Genomic DNA, 21,384 nt, shown 5'->3' on the forward strand with positions numbered 1-21,384 from the left:
GACCCACAGGACATCCTCCCCTGTCCCGGCGGCCTCCACCACCGTCCCGACAGGAACCTCAAGAGGGACATGCAGTTAGATCACATGACTGATCTTGTCGAGCGGCTTCCCGCCAGGAGGAGCAAGGAGGAGCCTGCAGGAGGAGGAAGCCCTGTGTGAGCGGCACAGTCAGGCTCTGGCCCTGGTCCGTGAGAAGGACCTGGAGCTGCTGTGTCCGCAGTGCAAGGTGTCCTGCGGCCACCGGGGCCACCCCCTGACGCCCGTGGAGCAAGCTGCAGCCGGCCACGGGAAGCAGCTCCAAAGCTACACCGAGCCCCTGCAGAAGCGGTTGAAGACGCTGAAATGAGGTGGGAAATCCAAGTTTCATAACACCCCTCACTGGTCTCTTCTTCCTGTTTTCTGGAGTCATTTAGGGACCTACTCTGGTGGCCTGCCTCCTCCTCTCATACAGCCTCATTATGTGAGGAATAAACCTTTTCACACTTATCTGGGTTGTGTGTGGGGAGGGGGCATTAACAGCATTGACATTTGAAAGAAAAATTTTTTAGGTAAGCTCTATGCCCAGCATGGGGCTCAAACTCACGACCCCGAAATCAAGAGATCAAGAGTCACATGCTCTACCAACTGAGCCAGCCAGGCGTCCCCTGAACCAAATTTTGGATGGGGGTCCAGCATAGCTATGCAAGCGGGTCCCAACAGTTGGTGTTGGGAGCAGGATCATGGAGACACGGAGCGCCATGACCAGCAACGTCTCCTCTGCCTTTGGCTGTAACCACTGGCTCTGCTGTTGGAGGCAGGCACGAACTTTCTTCTGTGCTGCATTTTCTGGGTTTTATTGAGGCCCACTTCTAGATTTAACTGTCCTGTGTCAGATGTTTTCATAATCATTGGCGTTTAGGGATAAAAGTAAGGATTGAGCTCTTCTGTAATGCGGCTCTGGGCCATGTGTCTCAGTCTCGACCCATCTGCAGGTCTTAGAATGAATTGCGTGTCTAGATTCTGGCATCAGCTGTGACCCGTGTAGTTTCAGGGGAAAGTCTCTAAGTGACTGATTGGTTGAATGTCTCACTAGCTATTGGCTCCTGTTCCGTAGCGCACTCCGGGTAAAGACGCTCCCTCCGTGCTATCCCGGATGCTGAGCGGTCACAGGTGTGGGGCCGGGGCGGTCACTATGTAAATAACCATCGTTATATGAAGATTTGAATTACTGAGCTCCATGCTCCCAAAGCAGATGGCTCACTAAGACTCTATAAAACGTTTTTGCTGCTTCTGCCACTGCTGCCTTTGTCTTAGTCAAAACAAAGATCCTAATCTTCAAGGTTACAAGGCAAAACACCCGAGGCACCCGCTGTGGCATAGGGAGGCACACTAGCCTTAATTAAACCCACGGTCCTTTTTTTTTTTAAGATTTTTATTTATTTATTTGAGATAAAGAGCAAGAAAGAGAGAGAGCAAGAGAGAGCGAGCGCAAGCTGGGGGGGGAGGGGTGGGCAGAGAGAGAGAGGGAGAAGCAGACTCCCTGCTGAGCAGAGAGCCCCGTGCAGGGCTCGATGTGTGGGGCTCGATCCCAGGACCCTGGGATCATGACCTGAGCCGAAGGCAGACGCTTAACGACGGAGCCACCCAGGCGCCCCTAAGCCCAGGGTCCTTAAACTCTAGAAGCCAAGCATAGCCATGGGGGACTTAAATTTTGATCATACAAATTTGAGGTTTTCTGAATGAGAAACTTATAAATATGAGCAGGGAAGAGAGGACTATCTCATGAAGTATATCCAATGTCCTCAAATGTCCAGTGTCCTCAAATCGAAAAAAAAAGAATAAAGGAGGCGGGGGGGGGGGGGGAATGGAGGGATATAGGGAGGAAAGAAGGAAAAAAGGAAGGACAAGAGGAAGGGAGGGAGGGAGGGAAAGAGGGAAGGAGAAAGAGATGGAAAGAGGGAAGGAAGGCAGGAAGGAAGAAAAAAGTGAGCTGAATTCATTGGAAGGGAAGAAAAACTGGAACAGAGGTCTGTAATTTGACCCACTTAGAAATTCAAAATTTACTAAAAGAATTCATACAACAAAAAAAGATTAAAGGGCGCTGATTGGCTTTTGGCCTCTACCACCTGGATGTAGTTTTAAGTTAGGCATCTGCCAAAATGTACCTTTTATAAAATTTTCATGAGCTTAATCAGTGCTGAGCTTCAAATTAGTCATACCCAAGGATCCCAATAATTTAATCAAGATGCCCCTTAAATCTTAGTAATGTTACTGAACATAAAATAGAGGTCGAAAGAGCTATGCCTCATCTTAACCATCAGAACTGCTATCCTGCCTAAATTCCCATGAGTGTAACATACATTGCCCTAAAATATCCTGAAAAGGCACGGTTCCTCTAAATTGATGTGTAATAAATTAAAATTAAATTAAGTCCTTGCCCCTTACAAATCAGCCCACCTTTGATGGGGCCCCTCTAAGAAAAGTCTCTAATATTTCTCTAAATTGGAATACATTAAACATTCCTATTAGTACCACCAGAGGCATCTTTACTATAGAGGTTTCGGCAACTTCCTCTCATGCTTCTTGGAGTTCTGGACCATGAAGGTGACCAGAGATTGGCCCTGAGCTCCTGACGCAAGACCTGCTTAGCTTTATGCCATTGCCATTAGCCACGTGCAGGGATCTCCCTGGAAACAGAGGCTCCTATAGTCCCTCAGTCTATAACCCTCCATACCCAACTGCTCAGTATGCCTTGGATTATCGGCTCAGCACCCCCACCAGGCTGGCATGGCTCCCAAGGCCTGCTTGCTACCGGATGGAGCCCAACTTGGAATCTCTGGCATGTCCTTCGGGGGGGGGGGGGCCTTCCCTCTTCTCAATCCTTAGCCATATGCTGTGGTGCTGAAGGAGGTCCCTGAATTCCTAGAACCCCTGGGTAGTTGGGAAGCTTCTTGGAATCACCTGAGTGAATAGCAGTGGGAGTTCCTATAGTGTATGGACCACTGTCATACATGATGAACTCAGTGGAGCTTTGATGCTTTTCATTTCTTTACCAGGACGGTCCTGATAAATGACAGGACCCAAGGGTCAGTATAATTTATGGAACTTCAGGCAGTCTCTTAGCACTGGGGGCCCTGACCAACAATCAGCCCAAAACACACATTTTTACAGACTCTAGGGACATTTCCTAAAGTTTTCCCCTTTAGGTAAGGAACTCTTACCTCACAGATACACAAAATATTAGTCATGGGTACACACATCTCTGCATATACTAAGGGCAGAATACAAGACTCACTGGAATACTCCTCATCCCCCGGAGTTCCAGACATTCCTAATCGTGTCTGAGGACTCATTCCACGTCTCCGAATACACAATGCTGGGCTCCTCGATATGGCATTTGATGGAACATTCACCTCCCAATGGGACAAAAAATGCCTGCCCCAAACAGAACATAATGGCTTATTTAAACAAGCTCAAATTCATTGAAATGAAATATGATACATCAAACCAACACATAAACATCAGGGGTGAACAATAAGAGAGAGTCTGATTCCATTTTATAAGTGTTTGCTGACAGCTTTTCACCCTCACTCCTCCCTCTTTCCCCTTGGCCCCACAACTCGGCACTCTGATATGAAAGCCCAGCTGCTCCCCCTTTTGGTGCAGGCCGGATGTTCAAACCATGCAAATCCATTCCTGGTCAGGGAACCCCACCCTGGCCCCACACCCCTACCACAATAAAAACTCCAAGCCATGGGCGCCTGGCTGGCTCAGTCGGTTAATCATCTGCCTTCGGCTCAGGTCAAGATTCTGGGTCCTAGGATGGAGCCCCGCATTGGGCTTCTTGCTCAGCGGGGAGCCTGCTTCTCCCTCTGCTTGCAGCTCCCCTTGCCTGTGTGCGTGCTCTCTCTCTCTCTCTATCTGATAAATTAAATAAATAAAATCTTTTTTAAAAAACAACTCCAAGCCAATCCCTTCTTCTTGCTCTCTGAAGCCCTGCTCTCCTACAGATGCCCCACTGTGTAAATTTTAAGTCTCTTCTTACATCTTAGTGCATGTCTGGCATCATCCGTCTCAAAATCAGAAAAAACTTCAAATGGAGGTCAATTATTCCCATGTGCAGTGGTCAAAACAATACTTGGAATATTGTATAATCACAATTCTTGGGATGTTCTGATCCCAGAAAGCATAGTGGATTTGTGTTTTCCAACTACTGAGAAATAGTTTTTGGACCCTTTTATTCCCCATAATTACCTATAATATTGTATTTATTATTTCCATTTCTCATGGGAAAGGTACAGTAATTTAGTATAATTTCTTTGCAATTCTAAAAGAAAAATCTTTACAAACCAAGAAAGGGGGGCGCCTGGGTGGCTCAGTCGTTAAGCGGCTGCCTTCGGCTCAGGTCATGATCCCAGCGTCCTGGGATCGAGCCCCGCATCGGGCTCCCTGCTCGGCGGAGAGCCTGCTTCTCCCTCTACCACTCCCCCTGCTTGTGTTCCCTCTCTCGCTGTCTCTCTCTCCATCAAATAAATAAATAAATAAAATCTAAAAAAAAAAAAAAAACCAAGAAAGGAATATACTACTGGTTCTCCACAAAAACTGATATTAATCAAATATATCTCAGGTTTTACACTGAAGAAGCAATGACTGCTAAAAGCAATAGATGAGGGGCGCCTGTGGTGGCTCAGTCGGTTAAGTAGCAGACTCTGGATTTCGGCTCAGGTCATGATCTCAGGGTCCTGGGATCGAGCCTCCATCTGGCTCCGTGCTCAGTGGGGAGTCTGCTTGAGAATTCTCTCTCTCCCTCTCCGTCAGCCCTTCCCCGTGCTCTTTCTCTCTCTAAAATAAATCAATAATATTTTTTTAAGAAAAGCAATAGACGAAATGGATCTATAATGTGGATATGAAAAAAACCCTCTAGACACAGCTAAGTGTAAAAAGCAAAGTGCAGAACACTGCATATAGCATGCTCATATTGTATAATTAACCAAAGCAACATAAAAAGGTATCTAGGCTTGTATATGTATATGAATAGGATTTTTCTGGGAGGTACAGTAAACACTCAGAAATGGTCATGCTGGAGAGGAATGAGGAGGCCTGGTAACCTGAGGGGTGAGAGCAACTTGCTTTTCAGTGTGTCCTAAGTTAACAAATTAACAAGTGAATTTTTTTTTTTTACAAAATCTATTTATAGTATTCTAATTCTTTTACATTTTCACAACAAATTAATCTAGTTAATGTTCCCTGGAAAATTGCTACAATCCAGGTGTTTGTTTTGCTCATTAAGGAAAACCTTTGTTTGAACAAAGAGCATTTTCTTTTTTTTTCTTAAAGATTTTATTTATTTGAGAGAGTGAGAGAGAGCATGAGAGAGAGTGAGCGCAAGTGGGGGAGGGGGTGTGGTGGAAGAGGCAGAGGGAGAGGGAGAAGCAGGCTCCCCACTGAGAGGGAGCCTGACTCTGGGCAAGATCCCAGGACCCAAGCCTCCAGGAAAGGTCTCCTTCCATGATGGATACCTGCTCTCCAGGTTTCTTTTTACTCACATCATAGATCTGTCTTATCTCTGTGGAGGCAGGACCTGGGGCTATTAGAATAACATGCAACCAGGATAAAAGGGTAAAAAGCCCAGCAATATAGTCTTCACAAGAGACCTGCTGGAAAAGCCCAAATACACAACCAGCAAGCAATTTCTGGGAGGCTGGGTGAAGGTGACCCTCAGCAAGTCCCAGGGCAGGCACCAGTAACGCCAAACCATCCCTCTGCCAGGAAAACCTTTATTTTATTCCTTGATTGGACACAGCCATCCACATGGAGGAAATCCTCAGTCCACATTGTCTTTGTTCTCTGGACTGTGAGTTCTCTGATGGTGGGGACGCCAAAAGGGATCTTTGCATCTAGGCTTCTAACTCAGTGCCTCCCATCTAGTGAGAGCTCATAAAAAGTCTGCTTGATGAATAATTAAGATGCCTACCTGGGATTTATGAGATCTGGAAGACCGGGGTTAGAAATGCAGATCTGTTGGGCACCTGGGTGGCTCAGTCGTTAAGCGTCTGCCTTAGGCTCAGGTCATGATCCCAGGGTCCTGGGATCGAGTCCTGCATCGGGCTCCTTAGTCAGTGAGAGCCTACTTCTCTCTCTGCCCCTCCCCGTGCTTGTGTTCCCTTTCTCACTGTTTCTCTCTCTGTCAAATAAATAAAATCTTGGGGAAAAAAAAAAAGAAAAAGAAATGCAGATCTGTTTTCAGCCTCTGTGTGAATGAATTTACCAGGAGCAATGGGCAGAACATATCAGAGTTCTCAGTCCAACCCAACCAAACTCAAGGTATTACAATTAAGCCCCTAGGGAAGCCGCGATCTGCTCCCACCTCTATGCTGTTCCTTTCAATATCAGTTCAGTGCAACAGAGGGTGTAACTGTTTGGTGGACTTTCTTCTGCCTGGGAACCCTGGGGGATGAAGAACCAAAGATACCAGTGGAGAAGAGAGCCATCGGAAGAAACCCGGGAATCAAGCCCAGTTGAGGGGCAAAGGAAGCCTAATCTGTTAAACAGATGAGAAGGTACAGTTGAGACTAGTCAGCAAGATTCAGATCCTGAGCGATCAAGAAACCTAAAAGCTGGAGGCGCCTGGGTGGCTCAGTCGGTTAAGCGTCTGCCTTGGGCTCAGGTCATGATCCCAGGGTCCTGGGATCAAGTTGTGCATCGGGTTCCTTGCTCAGCAGGGAGCCTGCTTCTCCATCTCCTCCCTGCTTGTGCTCTCTCACTCTCTCTCTCAAATAAATAAATAGAATCTTTTTTAAAAAAAATAAATAAAGAGCGCCTGGGTGGCTCAGTCATTAAGTGTCTACCTTCAGCTCAGGTCATGATCCCAGGATCCTGGGATCAAGCCCCACATCAGGCTCCCTGCTCCGCGGGAAGCCTGCTTCTCCCTCTCCCACTCCCCCTGCTTGTGTTCCCTCTCTTGCTGTGTCTCTCTCTGTCAAATAAATAAAATCTTGAAAAAGAAAAAAACAAGACTATTCTTACTGGATCTGAATACAGATAAAACATGCACATCATGAACACACATGACCAAAAATGACCAAACATCCACGTCTCCTGGCGAATATGAGTGACCGCTGATACTTCACCCATTACAGCTTCAGTCCCACATGATTTAAGGCTCCAATCATAGAATTACTCCTCTTCCTCACAACATCCTATCAGAGCAATGTCCTGTCCCCTTAAATCTTGCAAATCACCTAACACAACCCAAATCCTAAAATAAATCTTAACACCACCTCACTGAAGTTCTCCATGGGTTTCATGGTGTGAGTTTTTCCTCACCGAGGGTGATAAACCCAACCACTCAAATGCAAGTGTGTTCCAGGTCACTTTGGATCGAGTGTGTTGACGGGGATAGAGGAGAGGTAGACCTTGTGGGAAGAGAGGGCAGAGGCAGGCTTCCCTCATGCTAGTGGGACTGCGGGAGGTGGGCATGTGGTTAAAAAAAAGCTTCTGATGTGTCCAGAATCACTGCTCTCGAGCCATAGTTCCAGCTCTGATCTCTGTGCTGAGTTGCAGAGCTGGGACCAGGCGGAGGAAAAGGAGGGACTCACCTTAGGTGAAAAATTTAAGGGGGTGACAAAAAACTCAGTAACGAAGACAAACACTATTTTAAGGCAATATTTTTATTTTATTTAGCTTATTCCCCCTCTACTCCATGTATTTGCTATCAACTAAAAGGTAGCTGCCAAGGTTTGTTGAATTCAGATCCAAATTTTGCAAGAACAATTCATAGGTGATGCAATGTTGTCCAAAAAACATCAAATGAGTGTACACACAATGTCTAGTTGTTCTGCTTTAGTGATGCTATGATTGGTCAGTGGGTTAGGGTGGTGACAGCCTGACAGCTCAATTAGAGAGGCTGGAACCAGCTCAGTAAGGTGATGCTGAAAACGTCTTAACCACTGAAAGGAAACGAAGGTATCATCTGCAAAAACGTAATTGTCTTTTAGAAAACTCAAGAATCCAGGTAAAATCTTGAGGGTATTTTTATTTCTATGCTTTTATCTTTTAAAAGATCATTTATTTAAGAGAGATTGATTAAGAGAACTAGTGAAAGGAGGGGAAGAGGGAGAAGCAGACGTGGGACTTGCTTCCAGGATCCTGGGATCATGACCTGAGCCGAAGACAGACCGACTGAGCCACCCAGGCACCAGAGTTTAGCAACATTAGTGTAAAATATATGTGTGTAGTGTCTATCAATGTGTGAGCAACAAACAAAAAAATTTACAATGTTTAAAAAGTGAAACTTTTTTTTTTAAAGATTTTATTTATTTATTTGACACAGAGAGAGAGCAAGCGAGCACAGGCAGGGGGAGGGGCAGGCAGAGGGAGAGAGAGAAGCAGGCTCCCCAAGGAGCAGGGAGCCCGATGTGGGGCTCAATCCCAGGACTCCAGAATCATGACCTGAGCCGAAGGCAGTCGCTTAACCAACTGAGCCACCCAGGCGCCTCTAAAAAGTGAAACTTTTACCTCTGTTTATTGCAGCATTATTTACAGTAGCCAATAGGGAAGCAACCCAATTGTCCATCAATAAAGATGTGATATATATATTACACACATACAAGTGGAACATTACTCTGCTATTAAAAAAAAAAAAAAAAAAAAAGAGTATGAGATCTTGCCATTTGCAACAACATGGATGGACCTAGAGGGTATTATGCCAAGTGAAATAAGTCAGAGAAAGAAAAATACCATATTTCACTTTTATGTGGAATCTAAAAAACAAAAACGGAAAAATGAAAAAAAAAAAGCAGAAACAGACTCATACAGAGAATTGATGGTTGCCAGAGGGGAAGGGGTTAGGGGGATGGGCAAAATGGGTGAAGGGGAGTGGGAGATACAGGCTTCCAGTTATGCAATGAGTAAGGCACAAAAGGTACAGCACAGAGAATATAGTCAATGGTATTGGAATAGTGCTGTATGGTGACAGATGATAGCCACACTTGGGATGAGCACAGCGTAACATATAGACTTATCCAATCACTATGCTGTATACTTGAAACTAATGTAACATTGTGTATCAACATTGCCTATTCATCGTGTATTCATCAGCAACATTGTGTATTAAAAAAAGTGAAAATTTTACAATTGCATCAAAAATATTAAATAGCTAGGAATTAATTTAAAATGAATATGTATTGGGAAGAAATCAAGTATTTAGGGGAAGGTATTAAGGAATACCTTTATAAATGCAAAAAGACACCATAGGCATGCATGGGAACACTCAATATAGCAAACGTGCCAATTAAAATTATGGCTTCAGTGTAATCCCAATAAAATCCCCAAAGACATTATTTTAATGGCATTAAGATAAGCTGAAGAACAAAACGCCAAGAAGAATCAAGGCACTTCTGGAGAAGAGGAACAAAATTAAGACATATTTTACAAGGCATCAACATGGTAATTATTAAATAATTATGTCTTAGTAATTATGAAAGTGTTGTACTGGTCCAGGGATAGGCCAATAAAGGAACAGGGAAGAGAATGCAGACACAGAATCACAAACACATGGAAACTGGCTGTGTGATAAAGCTATGCAGATCAATGAGAAATGAATTTTTCAATAAATGGTCCTGGGACAACTGGCTATCCAGATGGACACTGGACTCCATTTACTGGTACACACAAAAATCAGTTCATTTAATTTAAATATCAAAGCCAACACAGGAGACTCTTTAAGAACCACTTCTGTGTGTGGGAATGACTCGTAAGGCTCCAAGTCTCATAAAACAAATAATATAAAGGAAAAGAAAGACAGGGATCTTAAAATTGCAATACTATACACACAAGTTTTTTTAAAGAAGAAAATAAATCATTTGTATATAACATGAAAAAATTGGCAGACTATTCACAAACTGTCAACCATGGGCAACAAAACATATATAAAGGAGCAATATTTTTGTTATGTTGCTAAGTATACAATCTTTTAGTAGAAAGAATATATTATTGAAATGTTAGACATCAGAAAAGTTTGATAAAATGTTGGGAATATTTTAAAGACTGGAGATTAAAGTATGATCAAAAGCAACTAAAAATGGTCGGCAAGTCAATATAATATGAAAAGCACCATAAAAAAGGTTAAAAGCAATTTCAACAATGAAAATATTAGCAACATAGGTTCACGGCCGTATATATGATGTATACATACATTATGTGGGTGCATTCGTGTTGATGTATATTTATACATGTAGTATGTACATATAGGTGAGTGTACAGATTACGAATGTACGATAGTAGACAAACAGAATATTGACATAAATATGAAAGATATCAATAAAGGGAATAATTAAGAAAACAAATAGAAAATAAACTTGAAGCTATTCATACATGTAATTTATTTGTTTCCTTCCTTCCTTGATGGCAGCAGGTTTATTCGGGGCTCTTGAAACGCACTTGTGAGCCATGGGAATTAAGAGCAGCCATGAGACTAGAGGCAGATGATGCATCACGCAGCACCCCCACCCCGTCACCCCCCCACACCCCCCCGGGACAGAGGGGAATCTTTATCAGACAGAGAAACCAGAGTCCTAGTGTCCCACAGTGGAGGAAGGTAAGCGAATAGCGTCTGCTTTTTAATTCTAATCGTTTTGCTCCCCCTGGCCATCCTTCAAGTCTGGCAGTCGTGGCTGGAGGCACGGGGCCCACCCACTTCTCTCCCAGCAGGTGTGCCAGCAACCGCACCTGGTCAGAGCCCAATAGCACATGGTTTGGCCGTCCAGATGGGCCATGGGGATGGGCAGCCCAAAGGCCCCAGGTTTGCAGGCGGCCTTGGAGGTCTCCTTGAGCTCGTTCTTCACCTTTAGTGTTGAGATCTTTTCTAGAAGTCCCTGGGCTCATTCTGTACACATGCTAGCGTTCTCTCAGCAGCCAGGATGCTCTGGGGCTCTGAGATGTCTTCATCCCGTGACCAGATGCTCATCCATAGCTCCCTGGACACTTTCTGCAGCATCTCTGGGCGCTCCAGGTAGACGGTGGTGAGGAATCGCAGGGCCAATAAACATCCTTTTTCAAGGATCACAGAGAAGAAATCTTCGGGGAACTGGATGGGAACCTGGACATGCTGTCCCAAAAGCCTAACGTCATTTCTCAGGTATTAGGCTTTGCAGGGAGGCAGAGCTGGCCGCCTATATCCTTCTCTGTAACATCTGCTCCTGCCATTCTTTGCAACATTCCACCACTGCTATTCCCTCATCCAAAGTTCTGCTCTGGTTCCATGTTCTCTAACACGCCTGCCCTGACCACCCAAGTTCAGGCAGCTAACTCTCCCCCACCGCCCACAGTACTGTCATGCCCTGGACATTATCTTTCCCTGTACCCATAGTGCTTTATTAGCTTCTAAGTTGCTATGTCAATTATTTATGCTTATTATTTGATTATCTTTTTTCTCCATTCTAGGAAGTATGTTGCTAAGGACAGGAATCTTAGTTTTTCTCACCTAGCACAGTGTCAGATTGAAGCTATCCATGATAGTTAATTTTATGTGTCACTTTGCTGGGCCTCAGTGCCAGATATGTCGCCAAACATTATTCTGGATGTTCCTCTGAGGGAGTTTTTGGGTAAGATTAACATTTAAATTGGTGGACTTTAAGCAGATTGCCCTCTAATGGGAGAGCCTCATTCAATCTATTGAAAGCGTGACTAGAACAGAAGTCTGACCTATCACGAGCCAAGAGGGAGTTCTACCAGGAGATGACCTTCAGACTTGAACTGCAGCATGCAATCTTCCCTGGATTTCTAGGTTGCTGGTTTTAAAACCTGCCATGCCAGTCTTCATAGATTTACCAGTCTTCACTACTGTTTGAGCTAACTGCTTAAGATAATCTTTCTCTAAAAATATACATCTTATTGGTTGTTTCTCTGAAGAATCCTGACAGATTATCTCACCAACCAGCAAAATAAATGGACAAAGCTCAGAACACTAGAAATAAAAAAGATCTTTAAAACATCCTAAGAGGGGCGCCTGGGTGGCTCAGTCGTTAAGCGTCAGCCTTCGGCTCAGGTCATGATCCTAGTGTCCTGGGATTGAGCCCCACATCGGGCTCCCTGCTCCGCGGGAAGCCTGCTTCTCCCTCTCCCACTCCCCCTGCTTGTGTTCCCTCTCTTGCTGTGTCTCTCTCTGTCAGATAAATAAATAAAATATTTAAAAAAAAAAAAATCCTAAGAAAATGGTACCCAAGTATCAAGAATCAGACTAGTATCAGACTTCCCAGAAACAATAGTATGTTTTGAAAATTAGGTAATATGACTTCCAATGTAGCCATGCATATTTGGCTTAACTGTCACCTCAGTATAGGTAGAACAAAATCATTTTGAAACATGCAAAATCCCCCCAATTTTAAAATATTTGGGGTAGGATGACACTCCAAATGAGAAGATAAAACAAGCAGAAGACATGGGATTAAACCAACAAGGAATTCAAGAACAGAGGACAATTCCCAGGACAGTGGGGACAGAGACAGCTATATACATACAGGGTAGCTTGTTCAGACTGGAACATGGGATCCAGAACCATGTTCACCAGGAAAAAAACTGTTAGATTATCTGTGATCTGTATAAATGTGTGTAGGGAAAGGGCCTTTAAAAGGCCAAAATCCTCAGTTATCTATAGTAATCTGTCAACTGTGTCAACTGGTAATAGACACATACAGTAAAGAGGAAATACGATATTAAGAATTATGGAAGTAAACAGAAACCACTAAAGGTAGATATATGGAAGGATGCCTGTTAAGACAACTTACTCAACTGTAAAGGAATGACTATAATTAAAAGACAACTTATAGGCAATTTCAACAGGAAATATTTTGTTGGATTTGTTAGGTAATATAATTCTCAAATACTTTAAGAAATTCAAAGCATCTGGGCATTGATACCCAAAACATCTATAAAATTGGCGTTACTACCATGTTTTTATAGTTGCTGAAAATGGAGGAGGAAAATCTATTCTGGTTTTCAGCAGTAAACCTTAAGAGTCCAGAATTACTGAGACTAAATTTACTGGCTAGGTTACCCCGAGACACTGAAACGATATTGTTTCCCAGGTACTTCATCATTCATCATCTGCTACTGAAGAGATTTTAAGAGGTTCAGAATCTACTCCAATATAGAAATAGGGACAAACGGCTTCTATAAAGGAATCATTAAAATTATAGAGAAGAGATCTATCATTCATATTGTAAAAGGAAACCTCACCCAACTCACAGTCCAGAAAAATGCCAATCTTACTGGGTCTTACTACAGGCAGAAGCTGGGTTCTCTTATGACCCAGAACAACATAAATGCTTTCAATACATCGCCCAATTGCCCAGAATCCACTGTCAGCTACCGGCCGATTCCGCCAATTCCCAGGAAAACAGTCTCGACACACCCCCAAGGTCCATTTAGGCTTGTTTCCCACTTCTACCTCCCAGTAATGCCGGCCAGAACTAAACCTCCTAGAACCCAGGACAGCAGGGCAGAGATAAAATCTCCTTGGGTTATAACAAAGGTGGGTTTTTTTGTTTCCATATCGCACACTTTTTCTATCCTCAGAGACAATAAGCTGAGGGTGTGCTGTTTCAAGGTCTAGAAGCACATCTGCTCGAAAGGACTTGATAATTCTGTCCAAGCCGGAATACTGTGGAGGAAGGCCAAATCCGTATTTCTTTAATTGGAATACAAAGAGCTCAGGATGTATTAGGTTTTGATACCTGTGGTAGATACCCTTAGCACAGGTCAGTAATTCCAGTTCTGACTGCACACACTTGCACTCTACCTCCTTCAGCAGATGTTTCAATGTGGAAAAGTGACCTGACAATGTTCTTCGGTTCTCATTTAGTTTTGTTAAAATGTCCCTCTCTTCATCTTCCATCTGCCTAAGAAGAGCCTCTTGCTGATTCTGTAGAAACAGTCTAATTTGCTCAAATTCGGAAATGATTTCTTCTCTCCTATCCTCTACCTTCTTTTTCAGGTCCGCTATTTTGCTGGCTTGAAGAGTTATCACTTTTTCAACTCGTTCCACATTGTCCTTCAAGGGCTCAATGCTATATTCTAGAATTTTCCTATGAAAAGAGGCAGCTTTCTTAATGGGGCAAATGTAGTGTTTCTGGTGTTGAACGGAGAAACTGCACTGGGTACATAAAACCTCTAGGTCCTTCCCACAAAAAAGGGTCAGAAACTGATTGTGCTTCTCACACATGGAATACTCCTCCTGCCTTTTCCTCTTGCTCCTTCTGACCTGCAGTCGTTTAGCAATTTCAGTCAAATTACTGAGCTGGCGGTTGCTCCTGAAGCTTTTGTTATGAAAGCAGAAACGGCAGACAGGACAGGGGAAGGTATCATCTAGATCCTTCCACATCATGCTGATGCAGGAGCGACAGAAGTTGTGCCCACAGTTTATAGTCACTGGGTCTTTCAAGTAATCCAGACAGACGGGGCAGCTAGACTCCTCTTGGAGATGCACCAGGCCTGTCACAAACTCCATTGAGCCGACAACAAAAGCGGTTAAGAATGCTCCCCCTGGCAAGGCCTGCCTTAAGCTCAAGACCCAGTGAGGAGGTATCCTCCCCCAGACCTCACAGCCTTAGGCTTCACTGGCCCAGCATGCTGACTGGCAGCCACTGAAGTCTTATTTCATGTCCTGCCCCTTAGCTTGAGGGCGAGAAGGATTCACTGTTTGCAGCTCTCATAGAGGAGCCCGCCTCAATTTTAAGATTAATGACTTTCTTCTTCGACAAAGTAGCCACAGGTCCAAGTAAGCAATCACTCCTGTGGATGAGAAAAGTTTTTAATTTTCAGAATCTCCCAGACTTACTATCATAATATAATAATTAATTTAGGCAAGAATCATCAATAACTGTAAAAACTATTCAGTGAAGTTTCCTGGGTAATAATATATTCACAAAATATCACTCTAACAATTATATTTTATTTATAGAGAGGAAAAATAAGTGCCTTTACAATGTAGAAATCTGAAGAATTCCTCCTGACTAATGAAAGGACGAACCGATGGCCTGCAATGAGGAAAACATCACTTACAGAGTATTTCTGCCCAAAAAAAAAAAAGAAAAAAAGAAATTTACCTAAATTTACTCACAAGGAAACAATCACTAAAATCTAAACCACAGGAACATTCAACAAGTCAATGGTCTTCAACTCTATGCCATGACACTGAAGAAAAAAAAAAAAAAAATGGGAAAACTTCTACATTAAGAGACTAAAACAACTAAGGGAAATTTGTGATCTTAGATTTCTAGAGTCTAGATAGGCAAATAAATTGCTCTAAAGTGGATAACACAGGGGCACCAAGGTGGCTCAGTTGGTTAAGCATCTGCCTTCGGCTCAGGTCATGATCTCAGGGTCCTGGGATCGAGCCCCACATCAGGCTCCCTGCTCAGTGAGGAGTCTGCTTCTCCCTCTCCCTCTGCCCCTCCCCCTGCTTGTGCTTGTGTGCTCTGTCAAATAAAATCTTCTAAAAAAAATAAAAAATAAAGTGGATAATATAGAATGGCAAAAATTTGAATATGCACTATTTATTAGATGATAGTAACATCAAAATTAAACTTCCCAGATTTGATAATTGCATCATAGCTACAGAAAATATCCTACTCTTAGGAAATATATGCTGAAGTATTTACAGAGGAAGGGGTCGTGATCTTTGAATGTTACTCTGAAATATTACTTAAAAAAAAAAAACTATACAAAAACCCCCAAAACAACTATACATACTTGTCTGACCAATATTAAATTCCTGGTTTTGATATAGTATCATTAAGAAACATGGGAATCTGGGGGCGCCTGGGTGGCTCAGATGGTTGAGCGTCTGCCTTCGGCTCAGGTCATGATCTCAGGGTCCTGGGATCGAGTCCCGCATCGGGCTCCCTGCTCCTTGGGAGCCTGCTTCTCCCTCTGCCTCTCTCTCTCATGAATAAATAAATAAAATCTTTAAAAAAAAAAAAGAAACATGGGAATCTGGATGACAGATACATGAGAACTCTCTGTACCATCTTTCCAAATTCCTGTGAATCTATTATTATTCCAAAGTATTAAAGTTTTAGAAAAATCACCTTCAGGCTCATCTAAATGTTTAAATCAAAGGGAAGTGCTGTAGTTCATTTTTTAGAGCACTGGGATCACAATTATTTATGTCCCTTGCTCTTTTTACTCATTGACTTCACTGTGTATTATTTGGGCAGGCTGGCACCTTTTAAGATATAGGACCTAGTACAGCAGCTTAACCTCGCCCAAGCTGCGTTCAGCTCTCAAGAGGATTATGGTGCCACCCTTCTTGCTCCCTTGCATCCATTGCCATTCAAGTAATAAAAACTTTCTTCAAATACACAACTCATAACATCTTTCTAGAGCTTAAAATCCTCCGGTTTCTTTTTTTTTTTAAGATTTTATTTACTTATTTGAGAGTGAGTGAGCAAGCATGAATGAGGGGAGGGGCAGAGGGAGAGGGAGAAGCAGACTCCCCGCTGAGCAGGGAGCCCCATACGGGACTTGATCCCAGGACCCTGGGATCATGACCTGAGCTGAAGGCAGACGCTTAACCGACTGAGCCACCCAGGCGTCCAGCCAAAAATTCTTTTAAAAAAGAAGTACAACGGGGACCTGGGTGGCTCAGTCGTTAAGCATCTGCCTTCGGCTCAGGTCGTGATCTCAGGGTCCTGGGATCGAGCCCCACATCGGGCTCCCTGCTCCACGGGAGCCTGCTTCTCCCTCTCCCACTCCCCCTGCTTATGTTCCCTCTCTCACTGTGTCTCTCTCTGTCAAAGAAATAAATAAAATCTTTTAAAAAAAAAAAAATAAATAAATATAAATAAATAAGAAGTACAGGGGTGCCTGGGTGGCTCAGTCTTTAAGCGTCTGCCTTCGGTTCAGGTCATGACCCCAGGGTCCTGGGATCAAGTCCCGTATGGGGCTCCCTGCTCAGCGGGGAGTCTGCTTCTCCCTCTGCCTGCCCTTCCACTTGCTTGTACTCTAACAAATAAATAAATAAAATCTTCAAAAATAAATTAATAAATAAAATAATTTTTGGCAGAAGGCGGTTGGAGGGGGAATCCTGTGTTTCTAAGGAGACTTACAGAGTATGAGGAGACCCAGTCGTGCACAAGCCTGTACCCCGAAATCAGGAGCCCAGAAGATGTTCAGGAAGCCCCTGCTCAGCTAAGCTCATGACGAAAGACCCTGTTTAGCCCTTTCTCCGGCCCTCCCTGCTTACCTGGAGTACGCCGCTCAGTAGTAGCTCAAGCGAGAGACCGTGCACTGAGTTCAGAGACAGGTTTCAGGTTAGCGACCCCAACACGCCCCTCAGTGCGTGAGTTGCTGTGTCAGAGGCGCACATTTGTTCCGTGCTGTGATTGGCTGTTTCACCGGAAGTGGGCGGGTGTGGGACCTGCACATGCTCAATGACCCTGTTTGGAGGGGGAGAGTGGGAAGAGAGCCTGAGGCTAGCAGGAGGTTGTAAGGCTCAGTGACTAAGGTCATTTAGTCCCAGTGTAATTTGGGTTATTAATATTTTTATTCCTGTGAGAAACTTGAGAGCCAAAGTAAGGTCAAACCATACTGCAGGCTGGTTTTTTAAATCTTCAACACCTCATCCTCCTTGCAGACAGTGAAGGAGTGGGTTCTGCACCATAACCATTTCACCTAGTGTGGGATTACAGGTTGTTGAAGGTGAGGGGGTAGTTAGCCTTGAAAGAACAATCCTCTTTGGATCAGTTTGCATCTCAGTGAGTGCTTGGGTGGGTCTGTCCCACCCTATAGATTATGCCCCAGCAACTCAGGCTCGCCCAGGTCTCTCCTTGAAGTGTCTTTTCCGGTGAGTCAGTTGGATAACTTGAGGATAAAATCTTGAAGGCTGAAGAATCAATAATTAAGATGCCTCTTAACTCTTATAACTTGTACCTGTGGGACTGAAAGAGGCTAATATTTGCAGAAGAAATAATAAAATTAATATATCACCTTTTAATTGAAATCGTAGGGCTGGATTCTCAGGAGAATAACCTACTGTTACGTGGTCATCATTCAGATGACCCAAATATATTTCTCATATATATTTGGTCTTTGCCCATGGTTTCTGGCTCACAGCCCCCAAAACCCTTGTAACTTCGTGGGTGATAAGAGGAATGGGAGCATCTTTTGTTGTAATATTTAGTTTCCTGTCCTCAGTTCCTTCAGTGTGTAAAGGTGAAATGGATGTTTTGTTATTCATAACAAGCCCCTTTCAACCACAGCTGTAAATGAGGTGACTTTTAGAAATTCCCTAAAGATCTTGGGGACATGGTTGCCAGGAGAAATGACCAAGAATGGAAGGTTGGAACTTTTAATCCCACCCTGATTTCTACAGAGGGGAGAGAGACTGGAGGGTGAATCAGTCACTGATGACCAATGATTTAATCAGCCATGCTTAAGTAATGAAGCCTCCATTAAAACCCAAAAGAGGGGGCACCTGGGTGGCTCAGTCAGTTAAGTGTCTGCCTTTGTCTCAGGTCATGATCCCAGGGTCCTGGGATCGAGCCCTGCGTCAGGCTCCCTGCTCAGGGAGGAGCCTGCTTCTCCCTCTCTCTCTCCGGCTCCCCCGCTTATGCTTTCTCACTTGTGTTGTCTCTCGAGCGTGCACTGTCTCTGTCTTTCTCTCTCAAATAAATAAATAAAAATCTTAAAAAACAAAACAAAGAAACAAAAAAGGAGGGGGGTTTGGAGAGCTTCCATGTTGGTGAGCCAGAGAGTTCCTTTGTACCACCATGCAGGGCCCCAGACTCCACAAGGACAGAAGCTCCTTTGGAATCTTGCCCTATGTTTTGTTTCATTTGGCTGTTGATTCGTATCTCTCAGTATCCTTTAAATATAATCCATTGAGTAAATGGAAGGTATTTTTAGCTAACAAATTGAAGAAAACATAATGGGGAAATAATAATGGAGAGGAGAGGACAGCCTACAGTCTTCCAAAAAACATTCCTTACATTTATATTTCCCATTTAGACATTTACCCAAGTTTGCAACACATTTTAAAATAGAATGAACTATATGTGAGGACATGGACAATCTCCTGGATAAAATATTCAAAGAAAAATTTACATAATACGCAGGATGCTCCCATTTCTTAAATACATACACACACTTGTACAATACATACTCTTATATGCGTAGGTTATTTGGAAGGTATGCACAAGAAGCTGCTCCAAGTAATGTCTAGATTCTAGGGAACTGACTAGAGCACACAAAATCACTATGTAAACCTTTTCACTCATGAATTGTTTTCATGACATTCAGAAGATCATTTAAAAAAAAATTTTAAGGGCGCCTGGGTGGCTCAGTCGTTAAGCGTCTGCCTTCAGCTCAGGTCATGATCCCAGGGTCCTGGGATCGAGCCCCGCATCAGGCTCCCTGCTCAGCGGGAAGCCTGCTTCTCCCTCTCCCACTCCCCCTGCTTGTGTTCCCTCTCTCGCTGTGTCTCTCTCTGTCAAATAAATAAATAAAATCTTTAAAAAAAAAAAAAATTTAAGATTTATTTATATGAGAGAGAGAGAAAGGGCATGAGGGAGAGAGAGAATCTGAAGCAGACTCCCCAATGAGCACAGAGCTGCTGTGGGGCTCAATGTCACAATCCTGAGATCACGACATGACCCGAAATCAACAGTGGGATGATCAACCAACTGTGCCACCCAGGCACCCCCCACCCCACCATTTTATTTTTAAAGAAGTTTCAAAGTGATATTTTTGGGTGCAGGCATTTGTGTTCCTAATTAAAGAAAATCTTTTCACTCTGTTATGTGCTCTCTTCAGGAGGTCTATAATGCTTGTTTGTTTTTTTTCCCCTCACTCTTTGTGTTGCTAGTAGGCATGCTGGTCATTGCCTAGACCAATTAATAAATTTGGGGTTGCAAAATGGTATTGGTCTTCTACCTTATTTTATTTTTATTTTAAGATTTATTTACTGGGGCACCTGGGTGGCTCAGTCAGTTAAGCGTCTGACTTGATTCTGGCTCAGGTCATGACTTCTGGGTCCTGGGATCGAGCCCCGCATCAGGCTCTCTGCTCAGCAGGTAATCTGCTTCTCCCTCTCCCTCTACCCCTCCCCCTGCTCATGCTCTCAGTCTCACGCTCTCTATATCTCAAACAAATAAATAAAATATTTTTTAAAAGATTTATTTATTTGAGAGAGAGAGACAGAGCACAAGCAGGGGAGGGGCAGAGGGGGAGACGGAGAGAGAGAATCTAAGCAGACTCTGCACTGAGTAGAGCCTGACTTGGGGTTGGATCCCATGACCCTGAGATCACAACCCGAGCCTAAACCAAGAGTCAGATGCTCAACCGAGTCGGGCCACCCAGGCGTCCCCCTTCTATATTATTTTAAATATTAGTGGAATATATCTTTGGTAGTAACTTTTCTTATTATTTGACCAACATGAAGTGCTGTTCATGTCAAAAAGGAAGAATAAATGCTTTACTGGGCACCCTTTTAAAGGGGAATATCGGGGTGCCTCGGTGGCTCAGTCGGTTAAGCATCTGCCTTTGGCTTGGGTCATAATCCCAGGGTCCTGGGATCGAGCCCTGCATCGGGCTCCCTGCCTGCGTCTCCCTCTCCCTCTGCCGCTCCCCCTGCTTGTGCTCTTCTTGCTCACTCTCTCTCTATCAAATAAATAAATAAAATATTTTTTAAAACAAAATAAAAAGGGACTATCTTGGGCTGGGGCACCTGGGTGGCGCAGTCAGTTAAGCAATCGACTCTTGGTTTCAGCTCAGGTCTCCATCTCAGGGTTGTGAAATCAAGCCAAGCAGGGCTCGGCACTCAGCCCAGAGTCTGTTTAAATTTCTCTCTTCCTCTCCCTCTCCTCCCCTCCCCCCCGCATTCTCTTTCTCTCTCTCTCTCTCTCTCTCTCTCTCTCTCTCTCTCAAATAAATAAATCTTTTTTAAAAGTGGGAGGGGGGATATCTTGTCCCTAGGAACAATATAGTGCTGGTAGTTTGGGTTCTTTCCTGACCAAGAAAACTCCCTAAAGACCTTCAATTCATTTGGGCCAGTGAATATAGAAAGATCAGTAATTATGTGGAGATCTGTGGCTCTTCTTGGAAGATTCCTCTGGAAATAAAGGAAAAGAGAACCAAACTTCAGGGACTATAGCTTCCTATGTACTGATTTCTAAAAGGAGGAAGACTGAGGAAATGAGCTTCTCATTTTGCCTTAGCTCCTGGAGAACCAGCAACCCCCCTGCCGCCCCGCTTTTGGAAATGTTTTCCAGTGTTATTGAGAAAAAATTGACGTACATCACTGTGTAAGTTTAAGGCATATGGCATGATGGATGGTTTGATTCACATATATTGTGAAATCAGTCCTTTCTTAAGATAGAAACCTCAGAAAGAAATCCTTCTAGCACA

At 43.7% G+C, this 21,384-nt stretch overlaps 1 protein-coding gene and 1 pseudogene across 1 annotated transcript; both read right to left on the reverse strand.

Moving 5' to 3' along the window:
• Window positions 1-3,285: 3,285 nt before the first annotated feature.
• LOC118548268 (glutathione S-transferase kappa 1 pseudogene) lies at window positions 3,286-11,113 on the reverse strand (annotated as a pseudogene).
• Window positions 11,114-13,072: 1,959 nt separating this feature from the next.
• TRIM60 (tripartite motif containing 60) lies at window positions 13,073-14,485 on the reverse strand. The gene has a single exon (XM_036112107.2). The coding sequence runs from the start codon at window positions 14,483-14,485 to the stop codon at window positions 13,073-13,075; it is 1,413 nt and encodes a 470-aa protein (XP_035968000.1).
• Window positions 14,486-21,384: the final 6,899 nt, after the last annotated feature.

The sequence above is a fragment of the Halichoerus grypus genome, chromosome 3 (assembly GCF_964656455.1).
Source record: "Halichoerus grypus chromosome 3, mHalGry1.hap1.1, whole genome shotgun sequence".
NCBI classification, from domain to species: Eukaryota; Metazoa; Chordata; class Mammalia; order Carnivora; family Phocidae; genus Halichoerus; species Halichoerus grypus.